The 16,508-nt window shown below is 32.3% G+C and overlaps 3 protein-coding genes and 1 long non-coding RNA gene across 6 annotated transcripts in view; 2 read left to right on the forward strand and 2 right to left on the reverse strand.

The window, feature by feature from the left end:
* On the forward strand, nt 2,457-6,293 carry LOC107645398. 2 transcript variants are annotated; one of them, XR_002348154.1, is made up of 3 exons: nt 2,457-2,495; nt 2,620-2,692; nt 5,968-6,293. It is a non-coding gene; the product is annotated as an uncharacterized LOC107645398 (long non-coding RNA). The 2 variants fall into 2 exon arrangements; XR_001621454.2 differs by lacking the exon at nt 2,457-2,495 and having other exon boundaries at nt 2,502-2,692.
* On the reverse strand, nt 5,118-7,748 carry LOC107645397 (probable protein kinase At2g41970). Of its 2 annotated transcripts, XM_016349408.2 has the most exons (8): nt 7,621-7,748; nt 7,325-7,496; nt 6,642-6,895; nt 6,428-6,554; nt 5,998-6,271; nt 5,712-5,844; nt 5,505-5,591; nt 5,118-5,389 (listed from the first exon to the last, which is right to left on the reverse strand). In XM_016349408.2, the coding sequence occupies exons 2-8, from the start codon at nt 7,422-7,424 to the stop codon at nt 5,267-5,269; spliced, it is 1,098 nt and encodes a 365-aa protein (XP_016204894.1). In that variant the 5' UTR covers nt 7,425-7,496; nt 7,621-7,748; the 3' UTR covers nt 5,118-5,266. The 2 variants fall into 2 exon arrangements, with proteins under 2 accessions (XP_016204894.1, XP_020959404.1); XM_021103745.1 differs by lacking the exons at nt 7,325-7,496; nt 7,621-7,748 and having other exon boundaries at nt 6,428-6,537; nt 6,642-6,715.
* On the reverse strand, nt 9,252-13,406 carry LOC107645399 (E3 ubiquitin-protein ligase SINAT2). Its single transcript, XM_016349410.2, has 4 exons — nt 13,231-13,406; nt 11,435-11,771; nt 10,488-10,874; nt 9,252-9,742 (listed from the first exon to the last, which is right to left on the reverse strand). Exons 2-4 carry the CDS (start codon nt 11,654-11,656, stop codon nt 9,422-9,424), a joined length of 930 nt encoding a protein of 309 aa, XP_016204896.1. The 5' UTR covers nt 11,657-11,771; nt 13,231-13,406; the 3' UTR covers nt 9,252-9,421.
* Nucleotides 16,077-16,508, forward strand: part of LOC107646256 (gamma-tubulin complex component 3) — a 6,005-nt gene continuing 5,573 nt past the window's right edge. The window contains exon 1 of the mRNA XM_016350452.2: nt 16,077-16,088. Coding sequence (XP_016205938.1) covers nt 16,077-16,088 — 12 coding nt within the window. The remainder of the gene's footprint in view (nt 16,089-16,508) is intronic.

The following is a 16,508-nucleotide window of genomic DNA, read 5'->3' on the forward strand; positions in this document are numbered from 1 at the left end:
GCTACAACTTTTAAAGTTTTAAAGTTTTAAGAAATTATATGTAAACCACAAACTCTAAATTATTTAAGGCCATTTTAATAAAAATACTAAAAATATTTTTTTAAAAAATGTTTATATGATCATATTATTATTGGACGTCTTTATTAAACTGGTTAATAATTTATTTTTTAATAAATCAGAACAAAATTGATTTATTATGGCAACAATAATAAATCCAATTGTCCATATTATACTTAATAGACTCGACTCGATCCGATCGATTTACATAATTTGAACCAAATTATGCTTAAATTTTTGAAAAAAAAAGATAAATATATTCCTAATTTTTTGTTTCGCGGACATTTAAATTCCTAAAATTTTAAAAATACAATTAGGTCATTGGAAAAAAAACACCCTAACCCTAACACTTTGTTTGGATGTTTGATGGAAAATAAGAGGAAAGAAAATGAAAAGAAAGAAAATGAAAGGAAAAATGGATTTCTTTGTATGTTGTTTGGATGTAGAGAAAATGGATAAAAAGAAAATAAGAGAGAAAATTATAATAGAGTAAAATTACTTTATTACCCTTACATATATTATATATAAATTATAATTTATTAATATATTTAAATTATTTTTTCAATAAAAAAATCTTTCAAATTATTTTTCAAAATTTTAAATGTCATAAACAAAAAGTTATATATTTATTTTTCAAACAAATACATATATTAAAACACCAATTAGAAGAAAAAATTAGAGTGAGTTAGGAATTTTATTTTTTGTTATTGAAAGGGTAAATATGAAATTTAACATTGTTTTCCATCCCTTTTCAGTTTTCATCGCAGGAATAAGAAGAAAAAATTTATATGGACCCCACATCTACTTTTTTATTTTCCACCCATTTTCCACTCTAATTCAAACAAAGAAAAATGGACTTTTCTATCCATTTTTCTCCCCTTTCATTTTTCTTCCTTTCAAAATCTGCTGTTCCAAACATAGTGTAAGCACAAGTCCAATCTCTCACTAATCTCCCAATTTGACTCAGAAAAAGAGGAAAAAAAAAAAACTTAGCCCTTAATAGACAAGACAATTTCTCCGTTGGAAACGAATTGGGGAACAAAATCTTCTTGCAGAAGATGAGGACGGAGACCCGAAAAACAAAAAGGACCAAGACGGAAATAGAGGTCCTCACCTCGTAGGAACCCATATAATCTTCGTCATAACAAAGGACCAAAATGTCCTTCATATACATATATTAGTTTCTGTAACCCAGAAATAGAAATAGTAAGAGTACTCGAATTCGCAGATATCACCCCATCCCTTATCCGGTCGGGACGAGTTAAGATCGAGGCGGGGTGTGTTAGCGGGACGGGGCGACCTCGACCCGGTATATATATATATATATATATGAAAATTAATAAATATTAATACTATATAAATAATTTTTTTGAAGTAATTTTAGAGTTTTACCCTAAATCCCTAAGAGCACCTCCAACGGTGAGTCCCTTATTTACTTTTTTCTGACACACAGGGACTGAAATCATTGGAGAGTAAATGAGTCCTTGCACAAGTCTCAAAAAGAAGGAGTTTTTCTTTAGAGAGACTCTATATCACTAATAATAACTTGTCACGTGGCAAGTTATTTTTAAATAATAATTAATTAATTAATTATATTAAATAATTATTAATTAATTAATTATAATTTAATTATTTAATATAATTATTATTTTTTTATAATAATATTTTTTAAATTTATAAATTTAAAAAATATTATTATAAAAAAATAATAATTATATTAATTTTAATTATTTTAATTAATTAATTAAGTGAAACTACAGTAAAAATTAAAATTAATTCTTTCTAATAGAAATGAGAAAAATGTTGAATTTTTATTTTTATTTATAGTTTATGATGTAAAAACTGATTTGGATTTACTTTTTAACCATAAATAAAGATTGAGATGATTTCTCTAAACGGAGATGGTCTAATCTTCCTGAAATGGTGAGAGGCGGAGAGCACAGAGCATTGAGAGCAGAGCTTCTTCTCCAAGACTCCAACGCCGGAATTAACCCGTCAGCTGCCGTCAGAAGAGCTTCTTCTTCTTCACTATGTGAGTGAGTGAGACGGTGAGACCAGATACCAGAGCACCAAAGCTTCTTCTTCTCCAACGCCTGAACTTACCCGTCGTCCTCCCGTCATCGTCGCAGCTTCCATTGACAGCATCGCTGTCTTCCGTTGACCGCTTCATTTCTGGGCCAGAAACCCTTGCCTCCTCTATTATTCGTTCTTTTCTTCAGTCACATGAAAGTGTTGAAACCCTAACCTCTCTACTCTCCAGAAGTCCACCTCTCTTCTTCCAAATCTCACCGCCGGCCGCCGCCTCCCAAAACCCCTTCACCGTCGCACTCTCCCAAAACCCCGTCAACGTTGTCGCTGTCTTCACGCGTCATAGATGTTGTAGCAGGACTGCAGGAGCGTCGATTTAACTTAAAAATTTGTTAATTTCTGTGATCTCTGTAAGATCTGTGATTCATGTGATTTTTGCGATTTTCTGTAATTCCTGTGATTTACCTTGAAGCATTTGTTAATTTAATTTCTGTCATATCTATGATTTTTTGCAATTTCTGTGATTTTTTGCAGAAGTAGCCGGTCCCGAGGCTGATTGTTGGAACCAAATAGAGATGGGCATGTCTCCCTTGACAATTTCAAAATGGTTATCTACTACTTTACTATTAACTCTTGCAAGTGTTGTTATGATTGATAATGTGGAGTTATATTTGTGTGTTGTGTGTGATGATCATATCCTTCAGTAATCTTGCTAGCTTCTGCATATTTTTAACCATAGATATCAACATGAACATGTACTTTGAAAGGTCGTGGTCAATTGGTCATGCATTCCTCCCATCATTTCTTTAGGACTTTTTCCGTCGTTGATTAAGTTTAAATTTGAAATTTGTAGGCTCTTGCACCTCATGCCACTGATGCCATGAGGGAGTCAAGGGTTCTCGAAATCATACATGCCGTGAGCTATTCCCATTGCTTTAAGAGGGTGTTAAGGTGTTAACAACTTTGATTGATAAGAGAAAGGAAAGGAATGAAAAAGTTTAACTTTTAAAAGAGATTTATTCGAAGAGTTTTTAATATTCTCATTTCATAATTCCTCCACATCAGTAAGTTGTTTAAATGCCAAAATGCTAATTAATTAATTAGCTAATTATTAACCAGATTTCAAATGATACACCTATATGTTTCACTTAGTTTAAATTGTGATTAGCTTGCTTTAAATTGTAGCCTGGACTAGATAGATTAGAAGCCTAAGCTATGATTGAATTATAGAGCACTAGCCGACACTAAAATTGGAGAGTATTGTTTAAATAAATTGACTAAGTTAAATTTAAAATTCGAAGGTAGCTAAAATTTAAATCACTGCACTTTGATTTTAATTTGTTGAAATTCGTTGCTGAAAATATCACTGAACTAGTTTTTTTGGCTGAAAATAATCATTTACATGAATTTGTTCCCAATTATCACCACTGAACCTTGAATAATTTGTTGAGCTAGTTTCTTTGTTGCTTAAAATCATCACTAAGATGAATTTTTTACTGATTATCACCAGTGAACTTTGAATTTGTTGCTGGCATGCTCAAATAATTACTTAGCTAAATATTGGTCGTTCTTACCAAGTTGACCCTGTTTCTGATGGTGAGGAACCATACAATGAATTGGCAAAAAATAATTTCAAATTAATTCACGAATGGAGTGATTGAAAAATTTCAAACCTACTTAATTAAATAGCAGAAGTGGAATGAAGTCATTGAAAATGTCAAAGTGGGAGTTGGTTTTTAGATTTTTTTTTTATCTATATTACTTTTTTTCAGTCAGATTGCTTATAGTTTGAAGCTAAATTAAATTAATTTTTTGTTATTTGAAACATTGATATCATGTTGATCAGTTGTAAATGCACCTCATTGTGGGAAAATTGTTCGTTTTTTCACATGGTGGTCAACTTAGCGAGAGAGACTATGCTACTGTTGATTGATGCAGAGGAGAATTGGTGTATGGAATATTTTTGAAAGAATGGTTTCCTAAGTCAGATCTTATGAAGGCTGAAGAAACAGTGAAAAAAATTAAGAAGTTGAAAATTCCGGTTTTAATTTCAGTTTTGAATGCATTTGTTTGGATGTACGGAGGCAATATGGAAGTAGAAGGGGTTGTCATTATCAGAATTGACAAACAAGAATCTCAAATTGACTGAAAAATGTAGTCCAAATATTCCGTGAATTAATTTAAGATTTTTTCTTGTCAATTCCGATAACCATAATCCCTTCTACTTCCGTGTTAGCCTCTCGTACATCCAAACAAATGTATTCAAATCCGAAATTAAAATTGGGATTTTTAACTTCTTCATTTTTTTTTTTTCACTATTTCTTCGGCCTTCATAAGGTTTGAATTAGAGAAACATTCTTTCAAGAATGCCCCGTACACTAATTCTCCTTGGTATGATTTCGGGATTCCATCTATATATAGTTCTGCATCAATCTAGCGAAACCTTGGACAATTGTGACATGGTCTTTTTCGCTTGTCAAAAAACAACGAACAATAATATGAATGTTCCAAATGACATGTATAGAAATTAATTTAATTTATTTTTAAACTAGAAGCAGCCTTGACTGAAAAAGGTAATCTAGATGAAAAAGGTCTAAAAACCAACTCTCACTTTGACATTTTCAATGACTATTTCACTTCCGTGATTTGATTGAGTAGGTTTGAAATTCTTCAATTACTCAACTATTCCTTCGTTTCATTGTGTGATTCCTCACCATCAAAAGTGGGAGGATATGTTATGATTCAGTTAAACTTTTGTGAACACTATTTTTTATGTTTGCACTCCTGTTTATGTCATCATACATGTTAAGACTTAAATAGTTACATAAGCAACACCATAAGAAGAAAAAAAATAAATAAATTATAGTTTAATGATGTTGTCATTTGCTAGTATATATTATAACCTCTCATTCAATCAAAGAAACAAATGCAATTTCTACAAAATATATACTTTCACAGTTGATTATTTTAGGCCAAAGGATGATGATGTATTAGATGCGATTACAACACGTATGTTTCGGAATATCTGGATATATGTAGAAGCAGACTAAAAATCATCATTTGCAATTTTTCATAGATTAATACAATCTCTACTAGAACAATGAAAACGAGATTAGAAATAATTTAGAGTCACAAATTGCAAAAAAGAAGAAAAAATGGTCACTCTTGGTAATTGTAATTATCAAGCATTTGCTTCAGGACCAGGTTTTGCATTCAGAAGTGGCTGGAGAGCTTTGACTACAATAGTCATGTTTGGCCTGAAATCTGCTTCATACTGAACACAAAGTGCTGCAACCGCTGCCAACTACATATATCCACATAAATAATCACTTAGTCTCAAATGCAGTTATATGAAATATTTTGGACATTTATGAATCTATATGAACTTAAGTGAAAGACTAAAAACTAAAGGAACTAACCTTAGCAACTGCCTTTGGGGGATAGTCATCGTTTAGCTTAGGATCCACACATTGTTTCACTTTGTCCTCACTCAACCTTGGAGTTGCCTGAATTTTTTTTTTTTAATTTTCCAATTTTTTTAAAGAAAAATCATATTAGTTCAAGAATATACAATATATATGGAACAATAACACAAGATAATTTAATCCTTAAATTTGCATGCATACCCAAGTTACAAGACTTTGTTGCCCTTTGGGCATTGTGTGATCTACTGGCTTTCTTCCTGTTAAGAGCTCTAAAAGCACAACTCCGAAACTGTAAACATCACTCTTCTGTGTTATCTGTCCAGTCATTGCATACCTATCATTAAGAAAAACAAAACCATGAAATTAGTTAACATTTATATTGTTTGCTTTGCATGGGATGATAAAGCTTGGGCTACAAGAAAGCACAAAAGAATGTGAAAAGTTATATATTTTGCAGAGGGATTTAGATTATAATTGAAGGGCATACTCTGGAGCATGATAGCCAAATGTTCCCAACACTCTTGTTGAATGTAGGCGAGCCGCGGTGTCAGAAGACTGGTTTGTCAAGCTGAAATCTGCAATCTTGGCGTCATAGTCATTGAAGAGTAATACATTGCTGGATCTAACATCACGGTGAACTATAGAAGGCTGACACTTTTCATGAAGATACTCAAGTCCTTTTGCCGCACCAAACGCGATTTTCGCTCTCTGATTCCAGCTTAAAACTGGACCTGGTTCAGCCCCTTGTACACCCTTCCTTCCTATAACAACAAAAAGAAATAACAAAAGCATAGCATAAGTTTCTTTTCTTTTCTTTTGAGTTTTGTTCTTGTAACCTCTGCTCCATCCATTTTGAATAAAAGAGGTTCAACAAAATACTATTTCATCAATAGAAAAAGTTATATAATTTGGCTTACCGTGTAATATGTCATGCAAAGAACCAAGACTTGCATATTGATAAATCAAGATTTTGTTATTTGCCTCTAGACAGTATCCAATCATCTCCACAAAATTATCATGCTTCAGTCTTGAAACAACTGATAACTGCATGATCCAATGTGACGTCAGGCATTGTAGAACAACACTATTATAGGAGTCAAAACATTGCATCAATGGACATTACAATCTTACCTGAGCTGTGAAATCAGTGTCAGATTCTGTTGAAGAACTGGTATCCAGCTTCTTGATTGCAGCATCTGTTCCATCATCCAATTTTGCATAGTAAACCCGTCCATAGGAACCTTCTCCAATGAAAGACTTGGAACCAAAGTTTCCTGTTAACCTATTTAACTCATCCAATGGCATAGATGGAATCTCAATTGGCAGCACTTTCTGTGGAGCACCAGTCTTGGCAGCATTGCCCCTTGGCTCTCCTCTGTCATTGCCTGTTTTCGAATAAGATTGTTGCAAATTTGTTATTCCATAACCTTGGAGATCAAACATAATATTGAACCGATTCAAATATTGTATATAGAATATATACAAGCTCTTCTTGATAGTATTTGAGGGATTACATATGCTAACTTTCTCTCTATTTCATAATAGATTGAATTGATACAATTTAGCTTAGATATGTTCCTCATTTTCACAAAAGCAACATTGGAGCATTAGATGCTCTAAGGTCTAAACAAGGGCAGCAATTGCGAATGAATCAATTACATTGTTAATGTAATAGAGGTGAAAAATCGCTCATGTTACATTAGCTACCTGTATAGAATATATGTTGAAATATGTAAAAGAATGCATATATTTATGCACAAATTGTGTTAACGCAACCACAATTTAAAACCATAACATAGTGGAAGAAATGTTACCTCCTCCACCGTATGTGTTTCCCCCTCGAGGCGGTGCAGTGGTGGCTTGGTTGGCAGGCGGGCCACTGCTCTCCTCCTCTGCACCTCCGCAGCACAACATACTTGTTTAAAAGTATTCCAAGCTGCTGCAGGCTTAACAAGCCATTCAGTAAATGATATCCAGTTAAATCACCTGAAAATATAGAATACAATATAATAATGTTCATGTATACATGAATCGAATCTAAAATTTTAAAATTTTGTAGATGAATGAAGCAATTATAAAAAGAAATGAGATGAGGTGATTAGGTTGTAACCTGTGCCTAATGAAAGTGGAGGTGGAGGAGGAGGGGGAGGAGGAGGAAGAAGAGGGAGAGGCAATTATGTTAATAATTATTAGAGAAAATAATAATAAAGAAAAATAATGTGAGGCTGAGGGTGAGGCTGATTGATGATGCATAAGAATGGGTGTTAACTGTTAATTGTTGTTGTGGTTTTGGTAACAAAAGGGATCAGGGAAGGGCGGTTATTGTTTATTGCGGGAAAAACGGTTATGAAGATGCATCATGCATGCCCTTCGCTCCCTTTCTATTTTTATGCTTTGCTATTTCATTTCTTATTTACACCATATACACAACCTAGCATGGTAAGGATTGTTAAATTTTTCACCTTAAAATACTCTAATGTTGTATATTTTGTATATAAAGCTAGCTATACTGAAATAGTAAGTTAAATATAACAAACCTCAAGTTCAATTCATTAATTAAGCAAACTCGTATTTCTTTTTAACTTCGACTCATGGATTTATGAGCTCTATTTATCTATATTTATGAATAATTTGGGCACAAATATTTCTTAAACCAACTTTTTGGTGGATTATCAAACATCGTGTGAGAAAAAATACAAGTGAAGTGTAATACCAAGCAATATGATAGGGCGTATGGTAGTGCTATCTGATGTATAAATTAAAAGTAGAGTCAAATAATATGTTCGACTAAGATTACATTTTGTCAAATAGACCCAAATTAAATCAATTTCGGCTTAAGAAATACAAGTTTCCAAAGAAAATGTTAGGCCTAATTTACATGAAGGTGGTGCTTACTTTTGAGTTTTGACACTTTCATTTGTATCTACTTACTGAATATAATTACTAATTCAACCTCTTTGGTTTTATTAAATATCTTTTACCAGCTAAGTATTAATAATATCTTTTTTTTTTTAAAAAAACATCATTTATTTATTAAAAATATTATTTGTACACTAAAATCAACCATCAATGTATTTAACTATTTATGTATAAATTACATCTATTCAATTTATTTTTAATGTATATTTATATTCCAATATATATTTTATACTCGTGACTAATGTTAATATATACCTAATATAGTTATGAAAGAAGGGACAAAAATACACCTATAAGTTCACACGCTGGACACAACTACACTTCAATCATTTAATGAGTCATGCGTGCACAGTATTTATACACTCCGGCAGACACAGTATTTTCGTGTTTATTCTTTTTAGGAAGAAGGGATAAAAATACACTTGAAAGTTCACACGCTGGACACGACTACACTTCAATCATTTAACGACGCCACACGCAGATGGCCGGAAGGGTGAATGTGTCCACCAGAGTGTATACTTACTTTGCACACATGACTTATTAAATGATTGAAGTATAATCGTGTAACTTTTAGGTGTATTTTTATCCCTTCTTTCTATAATTATTTATTTATTATTATTATTATTATTATTATTATTCATGTCCTCGATTAAACTAGTTTCATTTCATTGATTATTTACCTCAACTTTTTGGGTAGATTAATGTATCAAACAAATAAAAATTTGTAGACAGTGTAATTTTCCCTGTGAATTTCAATTCCAACATGAAAAAAAAAATCATAGAAAAAGTAAATTAACCCTCAAGTCCTAGACACGCAGAGTATGGAATCGAAAGAGAATCTATGGAGATACGGTTAAGGACACTAGTAGTAGTTCCTCCTTCATTCTCTGGCAATGAGCAAAAATCATAGAAGAAAAATCGTTACAGGCTCTATACAACAATAATCACTTGTGGCATATCCCTAATAATAGTATATTTACATCTCTCAAATCTCAATCTTCTTTCCATATACGACCAGTGATCCTCAGCTTCAACTCTTTTCCATCCCCACCAGAGAAATAAAGAGCCAAGCTCCTCGGAATTATTAGTCCATCTTGACTATCTCTAACTTTCCTATGACTGTCGCGAATGCTCCTTGGAATTCCTTGCCATATAAGTTTGCGTCCACTCGCGCCGACTTCCAGGCTGTAGCTGAATTTCTTGGCTTCGTTGTCATCACCCATGAACCGAAGAAAGGCCATATATACCGGAGCTGTCCCGAGCTGGAATGCCTCAAAGTGCAAGCAAAAATACCTTCCAAAACTATTGAAAACCTGCCAACAAGAAACTTCATCATGTGACTGGGAGTTTTTCTAGGAGGAATGTTTGTGAAGCCATGTTGGTATAATACTATAGGCATCGTAAATGTATTGAATATTAAGAGGAATGTATTGTAACCCAAAAAATTTACAACTCCTCTTATTCATAATATAACTTCTAAATATTATTATAAATAGAAAGAAGTAATTTTAAAATGTTCTTAGATCACGCATTTAAAGGTAAGCATGCAAATATTATTGTATATTAATGTCGATATAAGTACAAAAGTATGCTTGTATATTAATGATTTTATTGTTTTAATAATATTGGGCGAGTACAGAAGAGCTATATTAGGATGTCATGATAAGATTTATGATGATCAGCAATTTAGACAAAGGTTAAACCTTTATATTAGTTTAGGCCTTAAAGAAATAGTCTAGTGTGCAATCAAATTAACAATACCACATGCCTACGTTAACGTGTTAATCATGTGACCCATGATGCAATACTATGCGGGCTACTTCTAATAAAAAAAGGACTAAAAAAATTCCCAACATCACTTGCAGAGAAATAAACTTAGTGCACAAGCATATTTCTTGTTTCAAACAGAAACAACCATGGCCATGTGCACACATAATCAACGCTGCATAATTGAAGATGTGATTTGAGAAGCTACCAATTAAATAATAAAAAATAGTTACATGCAATAAATCAAACCATCAAGCAAAGGCATATATTTTTGTTTATTAAGTGACTTACAGTTAGCATCCATGTGGCATTTTCAACTTCATGTGGATTTGCTTTGACATATCGATGATTGAAGGTGCATCCATTGTGCATGTCTACCTTGTGATCATCCTTGAGATGGGAAACTAGACTTGGGATGTCACCCATCACAGAGCACTCGGCTCCAGCATAGGGACAACTGAATGGACGGAGTCTGCAATTTTGCTCGTGTTTGAGCTTTGTGTAGTATGGGAATATATCATGACAACCTAGACTCTGATATCTGCAAGGAAGCTCCAACGATTCTGCAACTTTCTCCAGTGCCAAACACCTTATGTTCTTGAGATCATGGTGACAGGTTGGGCAAAGATTATGGACTTCAATCTTACAATTGGAACATAATGTATGGCCATTTGGACACTGAAACACACAATGCAGCCATAAACGAGATATTATAATTTTAAGTGTGGATAATTTACCATAAAGATATGATGTGAACATTACGATTAAAGAGTTTCCACAATAGGTTCTATTGATCATCTATGATAATCTAATTGTTAACTGTATTCTCAAAATAGAGTCTGCAGCCCAATGAAACATGGTCAGGAAAACAGCCTCTTTTGGGAGATCCAACAAGGAAAACTAAACTAGCAACACATGTAGTTGATTTTATCTTTTTGTTGTTGCCTAGAACTCGCAGATGGAACAAGAAATTGTGGAGCAAGTTCTATGAAAAATGAATAGATACTATGATGAACTGAAGCAATCCCAAGGATTCCAGCTATTGAATTTGTTAATCCTGCTACATCTCTCTCATTCAAGACCAAGCATGGTGCATCATATATTTGATATGGAGATAAAGGATTACAATGGCACTATCAAGATGAGATTGTTTCATTAATGCATCGTGCGTTATAAGAAAAGGGTTTTACTTACTAAAAGGAAGGGAAGAAAAAGGTAAAAGTTTGCAGGAACTGCACCTGGTGAATTGGAGGGTACATCAGATTCTTGCAAACAGGGCACTCAAGTAAGTCATACACGCCATTCTTTGAACTAAGTCCATTCTTTCCATTCAACCCAACACAAGATTTCATAACTGTACTACTAGTCTTCGACTCATATTTAGCTTTGCCTGTTTCATAATCTGAAGACATCAGGTGAGATTCAAGAACTTCTTTGAAAATACTGCCTCCAGGAGCCATTGCAGGCTCAGATCTACAGTATTTAGTTCTAAATGACTAGGAGCTAGAACTCCAAGATACTCCAATATCTTCTGTTTCGTTTTTTCTTCCTTTCGCTCTTTATTGCGTGCTATATCTGTTAAACAATAAAATTGTCAACGAATAAATACATAGATATTAAATGCTTTTACATTCAAATTTTAATATTCTTTAGTTCAAAATGTAGGTGAAACCTACAATGTGTATTTTCTAAAAAAAGAATCAGAAACACCAAACACCGATGGCGTTCTAGAGATTTTGTACTGCTCTAATGCAACAGTAACTAGAGTAACTTCAAACTTGATTAAACAAGTTGCAACACCACTCTTATCATGTAAATATTAAGTCTTTATCAGTAGACTACAAGAATGATGGAGTTATGGAAAGAAAATATGACTGAAACTGAGATCATTCAACATGGTTACTCCAAACTATAATATTCAGACTGAAGCTCACAGTATCGAAGCATGCACAAAATACTAAGCAGGTAGAAAACTTCGCATCCTAAAAAATTTAAATGAAGTCCATATTAATATTCATTAAAGCATAGCAAAAAATCAAAATCTTTGTTTGCATAATTATCAAGCAGATGATATCCTCATATACCATTCCATATGCGAACTTCACTTGTTGCTACACCCTTCTCAAGGGACAAGTAGAACATAAATTTGTTAACAAATAACGATGTTCCGATTCCTAAACTAGGACGACATTGTTAAATTGCTATTCAAAATTTTCAAACTGTTTCAGCACAAGGTAAGAGAACAGAACAAGAAGTAACACAGCCAGAGCAAGAGCTTCATTGCATCCTAGAAGGGACTCATTTTACAGCAGATCTGAGAAAATCCAAAAGTGGATCAATATCAAGACACGAATTTCCCAACATAACATCTCTCAATATTCACTATGATTGACTCTCATTCCGGTGCTTCAGTTTCTAACACATTAACATAGGAGCAAAGAAATCCTACTTTAGTACTTCATTAAGCCTTTAATTTCATACAAAACTGAGTTATGCACTTATGCAAGAGATCAACAATGACCAAGTCTGAATTCTTCCTCCACTTGAGTTATCCATCAAACATATCAGAGAAAACTATAGAAAAGAAAAGAAAAGTAAGAAATTGAAGCAAGCAGATAAGGCTATACCGGAACACTACCTTTTCCTACTGAATCCAAATTGAAAGCACACAAACAAGGACAAAGAGTTCAAATTTAACCTCTCAAACAAGAACTAGCATCTAAAACATCATCACATGCAATTTACAATGCAAGCATACAAAACCTCATATCCAAAACCAACCAATGCCCCGATATATAGAAACAAAGCGCAGTAATAATAAAAAATAAAGAAGGCAGAAGAGAGACAAAGAAGTAAAAGACGAAATGTAGCATTGAAAATCAAAGGCATGAAATGAAGCATGAGAGGAGAAGAGAACAAAGCGAAAAACAGAAAATTTGATTTTGAAAAATAAAATAAAGGGAGAAAGAAGACAGAAAGCGAGAATTGAATAATAGATGGAGATGAAAGTAGAGACGAAGAAAGAGTATCGTACCGCGAGCTCCGGAAGTTGCGGAGATGGGTGGTGTTGGTGTCCATGGAGATTGAAGAAGAAAAAAAAGGGTTCCGTTGTTGGTATCGGTTGCTACTTACTACTACTTACTACGATTTCTCCTTGTATTCTGCTCTCCGTGTTTTCTTTTAATTATTTAATAAAAAAAGAATTGATATTTAGATGTGCGTGATGTCTTCTCGTCCCCGAGCGATACGGTATACTGAGTTACTGACAATGGACAACCACGGTGGGGCCGCTGCCCCTTCCCGCACGCGACGTTTAAAAACCCATCACGTTGCCCTTTTGTTTAGGCCAATATCATGAAAAGTGAAAAAATAGGGTACTTTACTTTACATGAACAAGTAATTTGTGGTTAAAAATTACATAAATGTCTTAAATTAATTTTTGTTATACCTTTTTATCTGAATATTTTTATGTAAGCTGATTCAATTTATAACTTGATTTTATTTATTATTGTACATGTACATCACATGCATAGTTATTTGATTCGATTTATTATCTGCATAAGTTATTGACTTTAAAATATAAATATTAATAAAAAAATATTTTATTTAAATTTAAAATATTATATCAATTAAATTATTATTTAATTTGTGAAATTAAGTGTAGAATTTATATTTTGATAATATTACTTCTAACTCAAACTTAAATTTTTTCAAAATATAAGATAAGTTCTACACTTAATTTTATAAATAGATACAATATTTTTGAGTTAAGTACGATTTTGGTTCAGGTTGATGGAAATAATAAATAGATCCTTTATGCTCTCCGACGAGTGGTTTGGTGGTGAACCTCCTGGTTGTTGATGGCAATGCCGAAGATGACTAGGGGTACTTTACTTATTGTGTTGATTGATGGTGGTCTATACGTTGAGTAGCCTGTTACTTATGTTCTGCTGCTCCACCTTGTTGTGTTTAGCACTTTTTATTTCAAAAAAAAAAAAAGTACGATTTTGGCTCCTAAGATATAGGTCAAAAATTTTTTTGTTCCCAACTTATTTTTGCATACAAAATAGCCCCTAAGGTTTAACTTGGTTTTAAAATTTTGGCGGCAAAAGCAGAGGTAGAAGTGAATCGTGGACAACTTCTTCTTCTTCCTTTCCCCTTTTGCAGGAACAGAAACATTTTCCTTCTCTTATTTTCTTTTTTTTTTTAAGTTTATAATTTTTTTGTTATGGGTAATTTAGTCTAAAATTTTAATATTTAAGTAAAAAGAACAATTTTAACACTTAATTTTAAACCTTAAGAACGATTTTATATAGATAAAAAAAAAAAGTTAAAAACAAAAAAAATTTCAACCTATATTTTAAAGACCAAAATTATACTTAACCCAATATTTTTTCTTTGGATACTCTGTCTTTGGGTGTCCGTTGACTTGAGCTTTGTTGTTTTTAGCCTCGGACGGAGGTTAGTAAACGGTAACTACTAATGTCATTACTTGAGTAAGAGATATTTGCTTCAATTACTTTTGTCTTTAACGAATTTCCCCACGTTAATCAATTGCATTAGTAGTTTAATTGTTCCTTCTCAGCAATAATTTTACCAGTACTAGTCTACTACATATATAGTTATAGTTAAAAAAAAATATCGAATACTATGAATTGATTATGATTGATGACCTCCAAATTCAAATTCAAACCATGAAATTGTCAAAAGTTGATGAACTAATTCAATTGTGAAATTATTATTACTACTTTTGTGTTGATCATGGTGATGCTTTGGTAGAAAGAAAAGAGTGAGTGCTCCTCTTCTGTTCTGGGCTGCCCCACAGAGAAGGGGGTGGTCCTAACAATTTGCCAATGTTAGCGAACAAAATGGCACAGGCTTTAGCATATTCATGCCTTTATCATTTGGGACCAATTCAATCATCAATACGTTCATTTCATGACATCAATGCCACGGGACAGTAAATTACAAATATTGAATAATGATAAAATAACTGTTTTGAGAGTAATTCAATGTTTATGTTTACTGTTCTGGACAAGAATAGCAAGCTTAAAATTTAATTAAAAGAGAATAATATGTTATCATCAAGTTAAGTAAATAACAGAAATATCATTAAAGAATAAAATCACTAACTAGTAAAATCGTCAGATTATGACATCAAAACGTATATTTAGAGCAGTAAAATGTCTAACAAATATTTTAGGAGGATATAATATAAGAAAAATGGACAATTCATAAGATAGAAGACAATTTGCTAATATCATTTTAAGCGCATTATTAATTTAAGTATCGAAGTCTTTTTTTTAGGTTGTCCTCCTAACTAATGTTAAAGTAGCTTAAGTAAGGATTTTTGAATCTCATAAACTCACAAGTAATTAAAAGGTACGAACATTTATATTGTAGTTTTATTATTATTTTTTAAATTAAAAATATTAATAAATAAAAATTAATTTTGAACTAGTTTTTATTATTGAGATGAAATGGAAAAAAAAAGTGCAAAATAAAAACAATTTCTTGTGTGTATTTAATTATTTATCATTGTCTCTCGCTTGCATATTTTTTAAAAATAGAGTAAATAAATTAAACAATACTAAAGAAAATACAAGGAATTAACAACTTGAGGCAAGGAAAACAGTTCAATTTATAATTTAGTGGTTAAATTTTTAACATTTGAGTTCACCAAAAGATCATGTATTCTACTCTAATTTTCTTTTTCCTGTTATTACTTATTGCCTTTGGTGGAGACATACATTTATTTTGTTTTATGGTCATGATTGGGCATTTTAGGTCAAATAGTGAGATTTTCAGTTATGTAAAGCCCATGCCACGAAATAAGGACATAATAGACAACATAGATACAACTATTACAATACGGGGCCCATGGCAAAGCAGGTAGTTACTAATTATTCAACATGACATAGAATTCCCCGACCAAAAAATATAACACGACATAGAATTTGGCCCAAATAATTAGTCCAATCTGATCAAACCAATCTTACATCAATGACATGTGTATGCTGCCCAGATCAAACATTATACTACAGTAGCCACTCCTTTATCTATCTGAATCATTTTTTTCCCCCTTCTAATTAACGCAGCAACAAATAGGTCTTTAAAGAAAATGGTATTATCCAGCCCAAAATAATAAAGAAAACAATCAAAATACACTCATAATTTCTTTTTAAGAAGTAGCCTCTAGGACAAGGAAGTTGACTGGTAAATTTTTAGTAATAAAAATAAAAGTATTAAAAAAATAAAAAATTAAGATAAGTTATAATTTATATTTTTTAAAAGATTTAAAAAAAAAGATGT

The sequence above is a fragment of the Arachis ipaensis genome, chromosome B06 (genome assembly GCF_000816755.2).
Source record: "Arachis ipaensis cultivar K30076 chromosome B06, Araip1.1, whole genome shotgun sequence".
Lineage (NCBI taxonomy): Eukaryota > Viridiplantae > Streptophyta > Magnoliopsida > Fabales > Fabaceae > Arachis > Arachis ipaensis.